This window comes from Perca flavescens, chromosome 7 (genome assembly GCF_004354835.1).
Source record: "Perca flavescens isolate YP-PL-M2 chromosome 7, PFLA_1.0, whole genome shotgun sequence".
Lineage (NCBI taxonomy): Eukaryota > Metazoa > Chordata > Actinopteri > Perciformes > Percidae > Perca > Perca flavescens.
Genome location: NC_041337.1, coordinates 16,331,612 through 16,351,563, shown reverse-complemented (window position 1 = coordinate 16,351,563; position 19,952 = coordinate 16,331,612). Strand labels below are relative to the sequence as shown.

The 19,952-nt window shown below is 42.0% G+C and overlaps 1 protein-coding gene across 1 annotated transcript; it reads right to left on the bottom strand.

Moving 5' to 3' along the window:
- Positions 1-12,723: 12,723 nt before the first annotated feature.
- Positions 12,724-19,896, bottom strand: rnf114 (ring finger protein 114). Its single transcript, XM_028584032.1, has 6 exons — positions 19,716-19,896; positions 18,954-19,104; positions 17,232-17,338; positions 15,253-15,367; positions 15,021-15,128; positions 12,724-14,342 (listed from the first exon to the last, which is right to left on the bottom strand). The coding sequence occupies exons 1-6, from the start codon at positions 19,850-19,852 to the stop codon at positions 14,277-14,279; spliced, it is 684 nt and encodes a 227-aa protein (XP_028439833.1). The 5' UTR covers positions 19,853-19,896; the 3' UTR covers positions 12,724-14,276.
- Positions 19,897-19,952: the final 56 nt, after the last annotated feature.

Below are 19,952 nucleotides of genomic sequence, written 5' to 3'. Positions count from 1 at the left end.
CTGCTCCCTCGGTCCTCGTAGGGAAAGTTAGGGATAAATAGACCTGCATGGTGGGGACCATGGCCTGGCCCAGGTTAAGCCGGACCTACCCAGGCTATAAATGCCAGGCCAAGGCAATCAGGCACAGGATTGCCCCCCTGAGAGAGCAGTTCATTTCTAGTGCTGAAATATTTAGAAGTCTGAGGATGCCCTAAGAGACTACAAGTAGCACATCGTAGACACAGACCTGTATATATGCTGGAAGAAGTAATCCCTGCACTTCCCAGCCCAGGTGAGTTTTGCTGATGATAAAACAAATTACAGCCAGGATTATGGCACATGTGTATCATGGTATAATTTAAATACTGTCACATCTTGTTTTTATCAAAAAAATGGCATTATTATCATTATTTTAATTATTTTTAGATTAATTATCTTTCAATTAAGTTTTTTCAGGCTTTAATCAAGTCTGTTGTTTATTCTGTCTTGGTTTCTCTCTCTACCCGACCCCCGTGACCCTCACAGTTTCCCAGGAGTCCCTGGCCTAGGCAACACCACAAACGCAATTTCTGTAATGTCATTTGCAGCATGGATGAAGGAGAGAAAGTCCTGGCTGTCAAAACCACCTCAACGCTGCAGCGAAGAAAACACGACCCGACACATGACAGATTCTTAGGTTTGTACAAATGGACAGCTCCCCAACTCCCCTCTTTCTCACTTCAAACCTCTCACCTCTTCTCTCCACCACCCAGAAGCACCTTATCCCTCCACCCCCCACTAAACCACTCTCCAAATGCCTTGCCCTTACCCTTTCCCCTAAGAGTGTCACTCCCTCGCTCTCCCCATGTCAAATGGGCAGAAATTACTGCATTATTAAGTCTGCGTGGAGCATTGAGTCTCATCAAATCTAATTTAATCAGGCTGTAGAGTGACTCCTACTCTTATAGACATGATGCATAAATATGGAGTCAATGACTGAGAATTAGGCTAACCTGTTTCTGCCTCCTTGTTTTATATTATTTTATAACTTAAACAATCAGTATATAGACTTATATGTATAAAAATACAAATAAACAGAGCAAATAATTGCTGAGTATTTCCTTTATGGTTTATCCCCTTTCTTCAGCCCTCGCCTCTTCCCGCTGGCATTGTAAAGAAAGGTAGGACCCTCTCAATCATTGGCTCAATCAATGAAGATGATTGGACCAGTGAACAGGAACACATTGGGTTAACACCTCCAACTTGCTCTGCACCTGATGTGACCCACAGTCACCCAGCGTGTGCTCACATCCCATTTGTCACTGCAGTTTTTCCTGGAACAGGGGGATAAGATTGAATGGGCCACCATGGAAATATGATTTTTAGTACGCATTGTTAACTCACCGGGGAGAGGCTTTTGCCAAATTCTATCAAAGTGTGCAACTGTGTATTAAATGACTATTAAAAGGCCAGCCATCATTTTTCATGCCGTAACCATGATGTGCCCAAGGACTAACACTTCTACAATCACAAAGAAAGCTATTGCCATTGATCTGCTGTGAAAATGCTTCAACACTGGATGTGACAGTGCCACGGACAAACAGAGGCGAGACAGTTTTGAATATGAAGTCATGGTTAGTATATCAGAGGGCTGGATGGCGCATGCAGAGGGCTGGGTTAATATAACCACTTGCTCTTTGCACAGATGGAGAGGAGACCTAAAAGTCATTTTCTTCCCACGCTACTACCAAAGGTTTTTGCGCTCTGCCATAGTGATCCATATGGAAGCAGGTGGGTGCGGGCCCCTGAGTGGGCGAGAGGGGGTCCCAGTGGGCGGCAGGTCATGGATCTCGTGTTGACGAAACATCAGAATCTCCCACAGCAGAGAATGGTGGCTGAATGTGGTCTTCAGTGTGTAGGAAGAGAGCTGGTTAAAGTTTAACCAGCCCCATCCTGTTCTTCGCAAACCTCCATCAGCCAGCCAGAGCGGGGCCCGGCCCCACAGCCACCACCCCCACTGACCCCCACCCTGTTAGGGACAGAAGTGATGGATCGCCCCTGTCATTGTGCACTGTGAGGGGACCACTGCAAAGAGGGACCGGACTCCTTGTTAATCTGACCCTCTAAGCCAGAGTGGACAACACATTATGACAACCCCCGCCCCCCCTTTCCAAAAAGCAAAAAGACAACACATGGCATGTAACTAAACTCGCCCACCTACATATGAGCCAAGGCCCTCTCCTCTTTTTCCTTTATATTTAGCCTATTTTCACTCGCATTTGGTGAGGATTATAAAAAGAACAGAGAAAGTTGGTCAGTAGAGAAAAATGAGAGGTGGAGGAGAGAGACGGCGAGCAGCTGTGTGGAGTGACAGGACGCAGTGCAGATGACTAATGGTGCTGGATGAACCTATGATATTGACGAGTGATCAGTCATGTACTGATGCCATCTCTGTCCCAAACCATGTGTTCACTTGCACAGGGTGTTGCTATTTTTTTCTGTGTTGACTGTAAACAAAAGATGCATCAAACCGTTGTCATGTAAAAAAATAAACATTTGCCTATCACAAAGGGGCTTAGAGACCAAACAGAACAATTCAAAAGTACTGTGGGTTATATATAATCAACCTAGTTTTCAAATTAAATTCATCATATGGATTTATATTAATTATCTGTCTTTTCCCAATTCATCAAGTTTGATGAAGCTTTCCAAGAAGAAGAGATACTTTTTATTGGTGAGTATTTTTTAAATGCATTAACATCCTCATCAACAAAAGCAGCAAAAACTCCACATTTGCATCTTTAACACAAAAGTAATCTCAAAGTAAGGAATCAAAATTATTATTACTTTTTTTTAAAGACAAGTGAATAAAAAACAGATAATGGCTTTAATATCCAAAGAGTGAAATGTCAAAGACTACTCAGACAAAAGCATGAAAATCATGCTTATTTGTAATGGTCCTCCCCTTGATTATTACATGTTCCCGTGGGGTGAGCTGGCAAAGTTAATTTTACTGGTTTGTTAAGGGAACAGGATGTCAAGCCCTCACAAGGAAATGTAATGATGCGGAGGACATGGGTCAAGTTTACCATTTGCAGGAAAATAAAACATAAATCTGTTTTCCTTCGTCCAGTGACAATGGGGTCAGAGCTCCCCCAATCTGGGTCTAAACTAGAGACATTGGGTGTCAGTAGGTGACGGAGAGGGGCTCCATATTGCCTGAATCAGGGGACTTGATCACGGACGGACATGTGTGCATGTGTGTGGGTGGAGGGGTTGAGACACACGCGCTGCACCTCTCTCAGCTGACTCTGAGAATATGTTTGCGTGGGACAAGTCCACCAAGACCCATCCATCAACCGGGTCCAAATACGCCCTGCGCCACTGTTGACACGGGGTTAACAACTTGACACTGACAGAGGTGGGCTAGGCCCGCAGCAAAATGGAGACTGAGACAGAGAGAGAGAGATGGATTGGACTTTGATCGACATTCAATTTGAATTATTGCAAATATTTCCATTTAGCAGAAAATTGAGTACATTATTAAGTGTACATGCCGCTGGACAAGTGAGAGTGATTTTCCAGAGTGTTGTACACGGACACGCTTTGATCAAAACAGTTTGCACACAAACTGTATCCATATCCGCGACTGTTCAGTGCATCAGAAGGGAAAACAAGCAGCAATGTATCTCCTCATGACCTTACTTCAGAGTATTGCTTTAGGAGAAAATAGACAAGCTTGTCAACTTGGCCGCCAGAGATGAGTTATGTTGGAATTGTTCATGAAGACATTAAACTTCCTTCCTCTCAGTAATTACCGTGCATTATTACACATTAAACATGCACTAATGTACAAGTCATCAATTCTGTGGTAAGACAACAACCAGAAAGTGATTAAAAACTTTTAGGGAGCATTGATTTAAAAACTACTTTGCGGGCTATGTGGAAAAAACACGAGCTGTACATAAAGTTGTAAATCAGGGGTTGAGGAACAGGTCAGGATGCCGGGAAAGTTCCCGTCCAATAGAGACTGAGAATGTAAAGTAAATGTCTGAGTGGCTGTGGCAGGGATGCAGGTGGAGGAAAGCGCAAGGGAAATGTAGCGTAATCTCAGCCTCAGCCGCGTTATCGGCTGGGCTTTTTAACACAGGGGCCAATTTAATTGCACTTAAAGCAGAATGGCAGAACATCAATCTTGATGAGTGGATCTGCATCACAGTTCTCCCAGGCCAATCTATCACTATGCCTCTGGGTAGCCTCCCCCCAACACTAACACACTCATACATGCTCCTACTCCCTCAACGTCCCATCTGCACGTTCCTATCATGCTTTTTTCTCTTTTCTTTTACAAAACCATACATTTCTATATCTGTTGTTTGAATGTTGTAGCATATAGAAGCAATCCATAATAAGCAAAGCAGTATTTCCACATAAGAGCATGTTTATTTATCTGTAAAGGATAAGTCTGGAGATATTCTATACTTCTGTCATTGTTAACAAATCCCAGAAAATGTTACTCAATTTGGAGTAAATTGTGTATATGTTTGGGATTATTTTCAGCAGCGGATTCGTTGCTACAGCAACAGGATGGTGTATGTTGTATCAACTCAAAAGAAACGACAGGGCCGACATACCAAACTTTGGTGTTCTGAGTACAAGTTTAGATTAGTAGAAAGTTGTGTTAGATAAATGCTACCCAATGTCAATTAAAGGCCAGCACATTTTCACATTTACTGGTGAAATTAAAGTAGGGGAAATAGATACACGCATTAGGGCTTTAGCCAATAGTTCTGTGGTTAGAGAACAGTAACTACCTCCTGTGCCATAAGCATCTTGGACTCTTTGTGGCCATGGAACACTTAAATACAGAGAGTACTGGCTACCGAGACCATAAAGCATAAAGAGGACTTATCTAGCTTTGAAAGCTAGGGACATAGCCTATAGAGGAGTAATGATACCTTAATGTGGTGGCCTCTCTCTCTCAACCTCTCACACTCTCTCTGGGTTCCCCCCCCCACACACACACACACACACTCCCACTCCCTACTGCTACATTAGCAGGGATAATAAATGAGACTCCAGCATTACAAGCATAAACTTTTTATGACCCACCTAACCAGCCTTATCAAATGTGGATGTGATTACTTTGCCAGGTGACAGATAGAGAGATGAATGGACAGAAGTGATGGAAGGGAGGGAATGCAAGGGGGGGGGGCGTTTGCAGATGCATTTCTAGTGGAAACAAATAATTATTTCATATTATGTACACGAAGGAATGATGAGAGTGGGAAAAATAGGAAGAGGAAGTGTTAAAATAAAGGATGAGGAATAAAAAATGAGAGTAGAATGAGGAAGGTGAGGAGTGGGAGGATGGGAGTGTCTTGAGTGGTGCTCTGGGTAGCTGCTGTGAATGGGCTGGTAAGATGGAGTGGACAGGCTGTATGGGCCCAGTGAAAGGTGCCTTTCTCCTCTACATGATAACTTTGATCCCTCCTGTTTCCACACACCAGTCAGCAATATTGTTAAGCAGCAGTTGGTTAATACTTTAACCGAGTCCTGGTATGGAGACAAATAGAGGAGGGTGAGGAGACTCCCCCCAGCCCCCTCTCTCTACTCAGACAGTAGTTTATCCTGATATTTATATTTACTGTATTCTATTAAAATTATTCAGTTAGATGCATTGTCTATGTCTTAAAGTTATCAAGAGATGATAAGAAAAAATGTACAAATATAACAATATATATAAAAGGTAAAGATAACATGTAAAATGTAAGTAAGAAAGCCATTAAATGAAAGAAAGAAATTATAGAAAAATATTAATATCAATAAATATACAGAAATATAGTAATGGAATGTATATAAATACAGTTACTTTTATCACATGCAGTATCATAACACATAATCAGAAATGAAGGATAAATATTTAGCTGTTTACAAGTTTGGCTACAGAAGACAAATATTGTTAATATTAATGCTAAACTTTCATATTAAATGTAATGTCTTGCTGTCATTTTTGCCTCCAATGGACCTGCAACACCGTAGAATGCCGCCTTTAATATTTATATTTCATTAAACAAGAAAAAGTACAACACCGTTCCCCACCAAGTGATGTTATCTTTTATATTTTTCTGCTGAGATGCAGGACTCTTTTTGAAGTCAGGGGTTTTTCCTCACAGTAACGACTGTGCCATGTTAGCTGTATGACTGATAGCGTGGATGCACGCTAAATATTTTTGACATGTAGTTTTTGTTCAGCCTCATTAACAAACGGCCCGAGTATGAACAGATCAGATTAAAGGTAATTAAAATGACAAAAACACACCATCGCTCCTAATGCAGCAGTAATGATGGCCTAAGTGTAGCTGAATGCCAGCCCCCTTCCACCTGTTTTCCCATCTCTGTTCCTCCCTCTGCTCATCCCTCTCTCCAGCTCAGCTGTGGCTACAGAATCATTAACCTGGCTCTGTGAGTAGGATGTGCTGACAGAACACTCTGCTATTGTGCTTCCTGTCATCTTCAGGAAATCAGGGTTTCCCCCTGCTGTCGAGGTAAAGCACCACTGGGTGATGAGCGATGCCAATCTTTCTCTTCGTACCTCCTTTTATTTTGTTCTTCTGTTTCTATGTTTATCTCATTCTCTTTACCTCTCTTTATGTTCCTCTACAAAAACTGCTTGCACACAAAGAAAATATCCTTTTGTAAAATATCCAATACCAGTTCAGATTCCCGAGATTCAAGAGAGCCACACACAAATGCCTAAAATTATTAAAATTAGACTTTTTTTCTACATTTTGAAATAAGTGGAAAATAAGGATAAGATATACTATATGCAGAGGGTGGACAAAATAACAGGAACACTTAAATTTATAATAAAGTCCAGTACAACCCTGCATGAAAAATGAAGAAACACCTCTCTAAAAGTCTCCGTATCACAAGCTTTACAGCAGTAGTAGTTATAGCAAGACTATTATACTAGATTGCATGGTATTGTCAGGTGATCCTGTTATTTTGACCACCCCTGTGTGTGTGTGTGTGTGTGTGTGTGTGTGTGTGTGTGTGTGTGTGTGTGTGTGTGTGTGTGTGTGTGTGTGTGTGTGTGTGCGTGCACATGTGCATGTGTGTCCTGGTGTAAGTGATGGAGTGGGTATGCTCTGTCATGAGCAGCGCAGAGTTGACGCTTCCTTTACATGGCAGCTGCAAGGCTCCAGTGATGTATCAGAGTCAGCAGAAGCATTGATCAGAACCGAGGTTAATCATTGCTCCGGGAACCCAGAGGAGATAGAGGCTGCCTGGGGAGAAGTAAGCCAGGAGAGTGGGCGGCTTCACCACAGGAAGCCTGCAGCTCTACAGTAAAGGAATGCTGGCAGGAGGACATAACCACTTCTCTGTTTATCTCGCTGTCCAACTATAAGCTGTTCATAGAGGTTCAGTACAAGTTTATATGCTGGTGTGAGTATGCATGAGGTGGAGGCTGATGGGACCAGCAACGTAATCCCCTTAAATGGACGGACTTCCGAAATGTGGGCAATGTGAAGCCGGATCTGTGCTGTCTACTCAGCAGTACCCATTCACTTCACTGAGCTGGGGAGTTAATAATTCAAAAGAGAGATGGGGTAATAGGCCATAGGCCTGAGTGACAACATGGGGATCCACAGAGAGAGACAGAGACCAGTATGAGTTTGGATAAAGAGACCACTGTAGGAATGGAGAAGAACCATGGAGAAATATGGGAGAAAGAAATATTCCAGAAGGCAACTGACATGACATTAAGTTGTGTATTGTTAACATCTAAACTGACCCATCGACAACAACAGCAGAGACTTGTCCCGCCATTCAGCTTCCCCCTCCTCTCCATCCTCTTCTCCTCTCACTGCCCGTCCCTCTGGGATGACTCTTCCCTGTGACCTGCCACCACCACCATCACTGTTGCCAACATCAAAGTCCAGGATGCTCTCTCCAAGAAACGCACATGAGGTTATGAAGGAAACACACGTGGACCTACAAATAAGCAGTGGCACAGATAAACACAAAAGCCTGCATATATATACATACACACACACACACACACACACACACAAACACACACATTTGCATAGATACTTGAAGGAATGTCAGAAATGCCATTAGGAAGGATGAGGGGCAATGGGAATACAAAGAGGTCCATCTCCTCAGAGGGGAGGAAAAACAGGGCAATAAAACCGTCATGTCAAGCCAAGAATCTGCTGATGGCACACATACATATACGCAAGTTCAGAGAGACAAAGGAGAATCTGTCAAGCAGATAAAGCCATCACTTCTCCTTTTCATCGCTGGTTTTTGTCCAAAGGCGTCCCCCTTTCACCTCTCCTCTGCCCCGCCAACACTTGTCAGGCAAGAGAGTCATTAATGTTTAGCTGGGCAGTGATGGCAGTGCTGACAGCACTCATCTGTCTAAGAAGACAAGATGAGAGAGAGGGACAGCCCATCAAAGGATGCCACTTAAAAAGTAAGAAGGAATAAAGAGGGGCGATAAGGGGGGTGGATGGACGGACAGGGAAGAATCCCATCTTTCTTTGCAAAGTTAAAGGTTACGTCACCAAGGTGGGCTATAAAATGTTGCTATTGTCATATCTATCCTCCCCTTTCTATTTCTCTATCCATCCTCCACCTACACAGCCCCCACCCCTCCACGTGCTTGTCAGCAGTTTGATTCAATACCTGCAGGTTAGTTACTCATTGAGCTGAGAAGGGACCGGAGCCGATGGAGGTGTATGAACGGCTGTCTATGGGCAGCAACCGGTGGTTGGGGGCTGCTGTTTGATTGACAGATCTGCCTGCGTCGTCCATTCCCGCCTGTAAAGACAGAAGACACAAAGCACAGGAAGTAGAGGGAGGTAAATAGCTTTGAATATGAATGGTACACTGCAGGGGCGGTTAATAATTGGGAAGTGTTGGACTATTAATCTGAGAGACAAGGCGATGTTGGGTGTACGCTGCTGTAGATCTCTGACACCAAACTGTACGGTATTTGTGCCTATGTGAACAAGTCCAAATATCTATGTGCAATGTAGTAAACAAGTGTTTCCCTCCATCTTTCCAGATATGTCAGAAGTTAATGGAGAATTTGCTTTGACTGCCGTGACAAGTTAAGTAGAGGGAGCGGGACCATTGTCTTCCAAATCAGCTGTCAGTATGTTTCTACTGTCAGCAGTTTAACTCACTACCTGCCTGGTTAATCATCAAGCCGCTCTGAGCTGCTGGAGGTGCACGGCCCACCGTCACGGACCCCCATCATTGCCACAACAGGAAAGCATCTGATTGACAGATTAGCAAGCACTGACGCTTTTTCAAAGAAAGTCTGGGGCAAAACAGGGTGGAGAGTAGTGATTGGAGTTGAAGGAGACTCAAAAAGGAAGTGTGAGGTAGAGGTGTGTGTTTGTGTGGGTAGGTAGGGTGGAGGAATGAAGGTTAACAGGTCTTCTCTTCTATTGTATGTGTGCTGAGGAATATAAAGCTGTAAGATGTTCCTGTCTGTACAGAAAGTTTTTGCAGTGGGAGAAAGTGGAATAGATGGGTAAAATGAAAACATTTACAGGACTCAACAGATATGAGTGCACTGTGTCAGTTAGATGGGCAGATAAAAACATCAGGGACAGGGTGTCTCTAAACAGTCAAAGCAGATCATGTATGACTTTTCTCATCTGTTTTCATAACTGCTTAGTTATGATCAAACAATGTCTTGATGGCAGGCAGTGTTTCCCTGGGGCATGCTGGACCGGGAAGACTAAGGAAGCAGAGAGGAGACAGTCTGACAAATAAGGATTCCTTTGAAAGTGAAATTGCCTCCCCTGTTGGACATTAACGCTGCTACAACCAACATTTGTCCCCCCACACCCTGCTAAGGTTATCGCCACTCTAGTCCTCTCCCCCTCTTCTGATTCCCTCATGCACGCCCTCTGAGGTTTGATTTCAAATGGAAAAATTAATGGGAGAAAATTAGCCTTGGGCCTCGCTCTCCTCCACACACACACACATCCTAGTTGGTCTACAGGGGTACAGAGAGGGGGAGTCAAATTTAAATCCATTCGCCTCACATGGCCGACTGTTCCATTGTGACACAGGCACACACACAGTGCATGAGCACACACATACACCAGGGACGCCCCCCCCCTCCTTCATTTACACCTTAGAGGGCTTCACTTTCAAATATTAGTACAGTGGCTGTGCGGATTTCAAATAAATAAATAAATGAGGAAGCGATGATTAGCAATTCTCCTGACAGTTATACCGATGTCTTTCATATTCATTTTCACTTCCAGGAGAATATTTCTGCAGAAACAGTAACTTTCCAACTTTCCAAGCTTTAAGAGGGACTCTTAAAACTGGTGTGAGGAGTTGTTTTCCCCACATTTTTTTGTTTTGCAGCGATTGGGGGAGTCACAAAAAGAAGCTTCAACATGAATTCAAAGTCCCTTGCTTGGATTTACACCAAACAGATCAAATAATGATTCTTCTCCTTCAATATATTGTATTTGATTTACTGTGACAAAGTACACATTATGCTTTTAGAGACAGGAATAAAGATAAACTGTGTCATCCTTGCAGTTCTGAGTACCTCTGGCATAATTTTGGCATAGGGCACAAAAATAGATGCACACACATGCACACGCAAAATGTGCAAGTTTCACTTAGCTGATACAGGGCCAAGCTGGTTGCAGGCATTATTAAATCAAAGTTAAGTCTTGTTGCTCTCAGGCTGTGTGTGTGTGTCTGGCTGGGGTAGGGGGTCGGTTGTTAAGAGTTTAAAAGCGGAAGAGGAGTTGGTGTAGAAGCAGTATTGATGTCGGGGAAGCCCGCTGGCACTTTCTGTTCAAACATTTGAGAGGACCGACCTGCCCGTGCTGCAGTGCCCGGGCGGCAGGATTCCCGCTCTTCCTGTTTCTCCTGACTTTGAGGAATTTTACGGTGAACAAACTCCCAGTGCTCCTCTCACACGCCCCACACCTCATCACAGATACCTGCCTCAGCATAACTAGAGAGAGATAGACCAAGAGAGAGAACTTTCCAGGCATTCCAGGAGTTCCCATCTCTTGTCACCCTTTCCGTGTATCACACTAATTTTAATATCACAGACACATTTTCACTCTTTTTACATTATTCTTCCACTAAAAGCACCAGGTAATTTAGTCCGTCCTCCTGATTTTTATCTGACTCACTTTAATATACACTTCTTTTCTCTCCGACCAAACATTTAGGCAGAATGCAATGTGTGATGATGATGATGATGATGATGATGATGATGATGATGGGTGTGAAAGAGCCTAAACCAGGAAGAAAACCATCTTTTTGAACCGGGTCCAAAACAAAATCTTTTCAGACAGCTGCCAAAAATCAAGCAGACAGACAGAGAGGAGTCTCCTTTCTATTCTGAATCAGAAGTAGGCCTACGCAATTTCAACAAAAATGGTAAAACATTGACTGAACTTGTAGTGCGTTCACCTGGGACTGTTCAATCGTCTTTGCAATAACCAGTTTAGACAGCTAGTTCAGGGATGCTGGATTTCAAGAGACTTACAAGGTTTACAATTCATTGAAAGAAAACAAAAGGCTGCTAAAAGGGTGTCTAGGGTAGAGTGATGGTACGACACACTTCTAAAACAAGTCACCGTCCCCACGCCTCTCACATTGTGCCTGTGGGCACATGTAGCATTAATTGCCGCCTCCACTGAGCCTGCAGACTGCACACACTATCTATTGCTCGCATCAAAGAAACCACATGCTGAACTTTATGAAATTTTTATTCAATGTGTTCACTTCTCTTCCCTTTTTCCTCTTTCTTCCTTTTCCAATTCCCCACCTTGGCCCCCCTCTTCCTTTTTTGCTCCGCCACCAAACATACAAGAAAGACTTCTCTCTGCCATGTTATTCAGCTCAACTTCCTTCCTGCCCAGAAGCACTCAAGTATCTCGTTAGTTCTCTCACAGCTAACATCTCTCCTCTATTTGCCAGGAGCAACAAAAAAAAAACTGATCGGGAGGGGGAGTTTGGAGATTCTCCATAGAGCTAGGTGAGAAACTGTAATATCATTTAGCTACAGTAATTACACTTACAAGAAGCACACAAAGGAAAGAAAAGATATGAGAGGGTTTTCTCTCCCTGGGGCAATGTACACCAAAGGGCCTAAGTTTCATCATAAACTTAGCATAGATACAAGTACATGGAAAAGCACATTGCAATATCATTGTTGGTGTGATATAGCACTGCCCTGATACCTAATATATGAACAAAGGTTTGCAGAAAGGCAAATGGCTTTTTTCATGTAGTCCACAACTACTTTGTTTCACCAACAAACACCTTTTGCCCCTTGCCTGGTTATTACAACTGAGCAAATCCATTTTCAATTGATGCACCCTGCATATTAACTCCCTTTGAACTGCTCTTTCTTTCTCTCGCTCACTTACAGACACACACACACAGGTCATCCATCAAAGTAGCAAGTGTTGTTTCTTCCCCCACGTCTCATACACAGGTATAAATCACTACGCCTGATTTCTGGGGCCAGGGTTTAAATAATTAAAGAGCTTTAATTTATCAGGATTTAGCACCACTGAACAGTAGGGCTGACAAAAGAGAATGAGATATATTGAGAGAAAAAAAAGGTAATTATACATGAGAAACACATCAAATTATTACACATTTTACTGGAGAGAAAAATGAATATCAAGGGCTAAGTGGCACCAAAGACAACGTGAAAAGGCATTAAGGCTCTGCTCTAGAGCTACTTGATCTGGGTGTAGTAAGTTTTATTTACCTGTTGGTAGAAGACAATGCAATGCAACCGTGTGTGAAGATTTGCACCACTGTATATGGTTGATTTGTGAGAATTACAAGTCATTGGAAAACAACACTGATATAAGAGATAGACACAATCCACATTTTAAGAATTAAAATGAAAAACATCCAAACTAAATTTTCTTGTTACTTCACCTGCTGTCAATTTCAGAGGCATACAAATAATAACCATGTTGATTTTCTCTTCTTTTTTTCCCCAGAACTGTTGCCAGTGATTTTTAGAACTATAAAAGAGTTGTTTGTGATGGAGGATCCAAGACTCTGGGCACTACAGTAAGTTACATGTCACATCATTAACGGTCTAAGCAAAGTTAGGGTTAGTTAAAACTTTAACAAATAACCCCACTAAATCCTCTAAAGATCCGTGCATCAAAAAAGAACAACACATTGAGAAAAGCACATTTATAGTAATTAAATCTGTGTTGAATTATGTCTTGCAACAGAACCACGAGGTTGGTGAGGGCCAGTGGCTGTCATGGATGGCCAGAGAACAGTAGAACTCTACTGCCCCCTTATGGCTATTAACATGCAAATAAATTCTCATTCAAATGAAAAAAAAAAAAAAAAAAATAAAATAATTCACAGAACTAAACAATTATGACACACTGAAGGTCTCCTACCAGCATCTTTTGGTTCACTGGATGAACTATTAGCCCTATGAGTTTTGGAAGTCAGAAACAAGATCTACCAGCAGGCACAAAGACATAAGGGAGAAACATTACAATAAAGCAAACAGCCAACCTCTGGCTTTGTTTGACCCTCGTATTATTTATTCTTTCCAGTAGATCTCTGAACACAGGATGAACATACACTCTCTCACACAAACACACACTTCAGCCAGAAACAGCATAAAAAAGACAGAGCTTCCATCTGCTAATGAACTCAAAAATAAAAACAACCCCCCCCCTCCTCTCCACTTTTAAGAGTAAACATGCAGTGTCACTCGAGTAGATTATTATATATTATTGTTAACATTACTCGACCACCTCACTGAGTGAAATTTATCATTTGCTGGCAATAGTTAGCCACCTAGTGGTCGAACCCTCTTATAACATCAAGTATTGACGACAGGGACATTTTATTACAACTTTGGAAGTTTTTGGCTATATGACACCTTGTCATCAATGAACAAACAGCTTGAACAAACATAGTTTAGTAGATATTCAACAAACTATTAAGTCTACAGACTCAACTGGGGGGTAAGATAAGAGTTTGTCACACCAGAAACACATTATCACTCCTAAATCAGACAGTACAATATGCTTTTTTAACCATATTGCATGATTTATTTTCTGAATAATAAACCTAAAGATCCATAATAACAATACCAATTTCCCTGTGAAACTGATTACCCATAGTAATACAGTACCACCACCATAATCGTGATAGATGAATGATGTTACAGTGTGTTGTTATGCCTTCTAAAGACTTCACGTCACCATCTTCCCTTCACTGGATTCCTCCTCTGATGCATTGTTCTTCACACTTCAGTTGTCCAAAAGGGAGCGCTGTAGAGCCTCCTGGATCATTGTGTGCTCATCTGTGGAGTAATCCTGCAACGACATGGACGTAAAGAAAGAAGGAAACCGACTGAACATTAGTCTATATCCTCGACCTTCCACTTCCGTGATTGCCCTGTTAGCGCCTGAAAATCCACTGCATGTCCTCATTTTTGGCCGGATTTCCATTAGCTAACGCTTCCTGGGGGAATTACTGGAATTGTTGGGGCTTTGTAAATTATAGAGTGTGGTCTAGACCTACTCTATCTGTAAAGTGTCTTGAGATAACTTGTTATGTTTTGATACTATAAATAAAATTGAATTGAATTCCTTTATGTTCAAATTCTAAACTCCGGTGGATTTATGAAGACTATGGTTAACTGCTCCTCAGATCTCTGCAGGGTAAATCCAGACAGCTATCTAGACTATATCTGTCCAATCTCAGTTTTCTGTTGCACGACTTAAAAAAACACCAAAACAAGTTCCTTCCCAAGGCTATTTTGCAACCGCACTGGGGCTCCGTGCAGCGCTTAGTGTCGCCCATGACGATTGTGATTGGTTTAAAGAAATGCCAATAAACCAAAGCACGTTTTTCTCCCATTCCGGAATGCTGTGTGGACTAGCCAGACCCTCCTCCGCAGCGCTGTAGAGGAAGGTCTGGCAAAGTGAGACTAACTAAACATTAACATCACAAAAAAGAAACTACAGATACTGTTTAGGGCCTCAACTTACAACAAAAGTATCATAGGAGAATGTGTGTCTGATCTTCAGGTGCTGGAAAAAGTCAGCACTCCTGTAGTTAGGGTCCCCCCAGGGCATTGAGGCACAGATGGGACATACCTGGACAGACACAAAGTGAAAGTAATGCATCTATGACCAAATTAACCCTAGCTAAATCCAATGGGTGGAACCTTATTTTTGAAAGAGCGACTCTTGGGGTCACTGTGTAGTGTAGATTTCCTACCACTTGTCTTGTATCACGAGCATGCTGGGAAGTGCAATGTTCAACCAGGCCATCCTGATCGAGGTTCTGGCAGTTGCAGTATGGGCAGGTGAATGTGAAGCGATTTGGTACTGGACTGTGGAAAAGAAACAAACAATAAAATGTGTTACACTACTGATTCTGTATTTAAACATAGAGAAGAGATTTGTTTCTCTTTTCTATCAATTTAAGGGTCCCCACACTTTCTTAAAAATCAAATCCAATGACGTTTTAAGGACTTTACAGGCCTACGACCCAACCCGGCATAGTTTGAGACACGGATTACCGTTACAACACTGAGAATTTTTATTATGAGACTACTACTACTACTACTACTACTACTAGCAGACTGGCTCGTGACACAATGACGCAACTGCCGGAGACGCACATGCCAACAACGGAACGTAGCCTATTTATTTTTACTATTTACTAACGTACTAAAGTAGTCTGGCTTACTGGATGTACAGTGCGGGTATAAAGCCTGACAGCCAGCACGTGTAGTTGTTGGTAGTTCCCCTTCCCTTCTGCTATCTATTTTGCAAGAGCACCTTAGCTGCATCCGAAACTTAACGCTGCCCAATTGTGATTGGTTTAAAGAAATAAAACAACCCAGAGGGTTTTTCCCCTATACCAGAATGTTAACTCATGCAGCCAGACCATACTTCAGCGCTGACACACACTGTGGAGATAGGTCTGGCAACACAAGACTAAACATTAAGTAAAGAAAACTAAAAATAGAAAAAGAAAAATAACTTCAATTTCTATTCTTGCACACAATATATAAATTCAAGCACTTTTAATGACCCATATCTACTCATGTCTATTTTCCAAAATGTTCAAGGTCTTGATTTTTACCCAACTTTTCAAGGATAGCAATATAATATTGATATCATGATATGAGAGAAGAAATCATCTGAAAATTTAGCTTAAAGGCCACTGATTAGTCCTCATATCCACATGACTGTTTCTCAGACTTTTCTTGTTTATAATTATCTTACAGTCATTACAACAAGTTAACATTATGGTCACAATATTAAAAGCAATTCCACGTCTTACAACCTGGGTCTTGCTGTAGTTTTAGCCAATTTAACTTCAGATAATTGTAACAGTCAAGGAAATCATCCCCCATCACCGTAAGTGCAAGTGTGTGCACTCTAATGGATTCTTTCATCGATGAAGTGAAAACAAAATGGCAAAGGTTCAGTCTGATTATCAGGCTAAGGAAATACAAGCACTTGACAGAACACAGGCCAATCTTCGGACAACTCCAAAAGGTTATAATGGACTGTCTTTTGTATGGCAAAGCTACTTTCCTATGTGTTCATCCTGCAGGTTGATTGTTCGGTTTACAAAAGGGATGTGGGATATGCTAAGACGACTGGCAAGTTTAAATGGTACAAAGAACCAGTTTAAGGCTGGATTGTGATGGCAGTGAGAATGTAAATGGACTGTTCTTATATAGCGCTTTTCTAGTCTGAACGACTACTCAAAGCGCTTTTACATGGTACAGGAACCATTCACACACATTCATACACTGAATGGCCGAGGCTGCCGTACAAGGTGCCACCTGCTCATCAGTCAATCATTCACACACATTTACACTCCCGCAACTCAGGGTTCAGTGTCTTGCCCAGGGACACTTCGACATGGGACTGCAGGGCCAAGGATCGAACCACCCACCTTCCGATTGGCAGGCAACCGCTCTACCACTGAGCCACAGCCGCCCCAACATTCAGCTGTCCTATTTCCTTATCTTGAATAAAGATAGAACAGTAAGAATTTTGCGACACTACATATATCAGTAATGGCACAAAATCTCTCTTTACTTCACACTATAGTTTAAACTATTGAGTGTTTATTATGTAGGTAACACGTATGTACTGTACGTTTGTATGTAGGTAATAGTGAATGAGTACGCAACTTCAGACAGTCCTTGTTTTTCTTATTGCTCTCTATTTCACCTGATGATGGCAGCCTGACTCTGGGCAGTGGTCCTCACTCCCTCCTCAATGTACTCCTGGTATTTTGAGCAGGCAGCTGTGTGGCTTCTCATCTGAGAAAGGCCAACCTGAATAGTGAGAAAACACACATCAGTAACTGCTAGTGCATAACCAAAATTAGATCATTGGTTTCAAATTTCAACTCTGCTACTGTCTCAATATAAAGACTAAAAAAGTTTAAGTTCAGAATCAGATTAAGTTTGTACATATGTGTAGTTATGATTTGATTTATTGGGCCAATAATAATCATTTTGAGATAATTAGCATCAGACGAGGTCTGCACTTACAAAACATGTCTGCAGACACATCTGCAGGAAGCCTTATCAGTGTAGCTGCTGTGAAACCAAGCAGCAACTTCAGTTTGTATAGAAGTCTATGACAAAATTGCCCTACTTCTCAATTGATTTATTACCTCAGTAAACATTTTCCTAACAAGTGTATGGCCTCAACCATTAGTTTCAAGTCTTCTTCAATAGAGCATGATGTTCATTTAGTTGATTATGGTTCCATTTACTATAAAATAAATGATAAAGTAGGGCATGCTTTAGGGCAAGGCTACACGCCGACCTGTCAATCATGACAGAGCCTAGCAATGCTATCCATGGCCCTGTGTACATTAGAATAGCAGTGAACTTGTTTTTGGGGTGTTGTCCATGTTTTCATCTTAAACTTTGACCCTCTCACTGTGCGTTCTCACTTTGTCAAAGTTTTTTGGAACATTTTGGTCACCTAAAATATCTTGCTTAGCGTTCGGTAGCACCTTGCCAACCGAAGCGGGCTAGCTACCGCTAGCATTAGCTGGTAACTTATGGGAAAGTCTGCCAATTTTCTGTACTGCCGTACATGCATGTATGATGTATGATTTCATTTTGATCTTGGCAATGCCAAGAATAGTAGTTGCGAATAACCTTAGTTGGGAATTGTAATATTAGCAAGCCTTCAACTAGCTAAACTAGCTTACAGGGCTAGAAAAACTAATGTATGGGCATCCCCCACTCCTACTCCCGTCAACTAAAACATTGATCAGATTTTTCATTTGAGATGGTTGTAGGCTGGTAAGCAAGTGTAACTGTAAAGCCTTTTGATTAATCAGCGAAACACATATGTGCAGCGACCGGATGAAGATCTGCATTCACACAAAATCCGTCAATGTGGTAACTTCCCACAGGGTTGTGGGGGAAGATGTGTTTATTTGTACTTAAAACGTAACTGCTGCGAAACCATCAGAAAATAATGTTTTATTTCTCTGATTCATGGCTTTGTTCTTGGCTCCCTCTCTTGGTTCACTCTCTAGTTGCTCAACTACCACTGCTTTCAGTCAACCTTGAACGCTGTGTTTCCAAACACCAACCGACAATTGCTGCTTAGTGTACCTTTAAGCAGACAATAACAGTGTTAAATAAAGGTTCAGCAATTTTGTGTCTCATATGTTATTGTTGTATTTTATCGGCTGTAAAAAACAACAACAACATGACATCGGTATTATATATTGGCCGGCCACTAGTCGCCCTGCTTTCTAAATATCGTCATTGGCCATTGAAGTCGTCAGTCATCCACTAGATATGATACCGTAGTGATATGTTCTGTTTAAACCCTTGCATGTTCCCAAATCCAATAAACAACAAACCAGCAGAGGCCATATATGCCTTATGTTATTAATCTTTTCAGTGTCAAAAAACATACCTGTGCTCCACATCCCTTGCAAGCAGCCACAGATGATTGGATGACCATCTCAAGCTCAGTAGCTTTAGTCCAGTGGCCCAGCCCTGCCCGACATACAGCACAAACAGGTTTCTGTGGACGCAAGCACTCCTGCAAACAACTCTGGCAGAACCTGACAAGAGATGGATGAAAAAAATGTAATGATGAACAAGGTAAGGGAAACATCATACTGAAACTGTGATCAATTTTAATTTGGCATCTTGTGACCAGAAGGAAAAAACCATTTACAAGTATTCCTGCTATTTTTTAAGCTGCCATTAAAGTAAACTACAAAAAAAAAAAAAACATGCTGTCATTTGCTGGAAGATCCCTGTAAAGCTCCTAACTAGAGATTCCTGTAAATCCTATGGAAAGTCCCCACCTCAAGAGGGCGCAGGGACTTGTAGTCCTTTAAAGAGGTGTCTTGAGCATCATTCATTACTTAAGCAATAGATATCTAAACTACAACTCCCAGGTGATGCCGCCTCTTTGATGTAAACAAAACTGAAACTGATTTAGCAAGGTGGAATTGTTTTTTTACCAAATATCCAAGTGAGCTAAACAGAATAACAGGGTCACAACAAACACACACACACACGCATCGTCGAATTTTTGCGACTCTGGTGGCACGACATGTTTTAAAACAAGCCTTTCCCCCTATTATGTTTGCCTCTAACCATTGCATCGCTGGTGGTAGAGGTGGGTTGAGGGGAGGGCGATCGAAAACAAAGGCAAAAGACTCACGTATGGCCGCATTGTGTTGTTACTGGACTGTCGAAAATTTCGAGACAAACTGGACAGACGAATTCTGACACGTCGTTGCTCCCGTCAGAGACGTTTTTCTTGTGCTGTGCTGCACTAAACCCTCCGAGCATCGCCATTTCTTTTCTTCACTGAGTCAGCCCCCCCCCCCTACTCTTGTTCCTGTTCGACGTCATCAGGTTCTGGTTCTTTTTTTAAACGCGAGGGCGGAGTTATCGC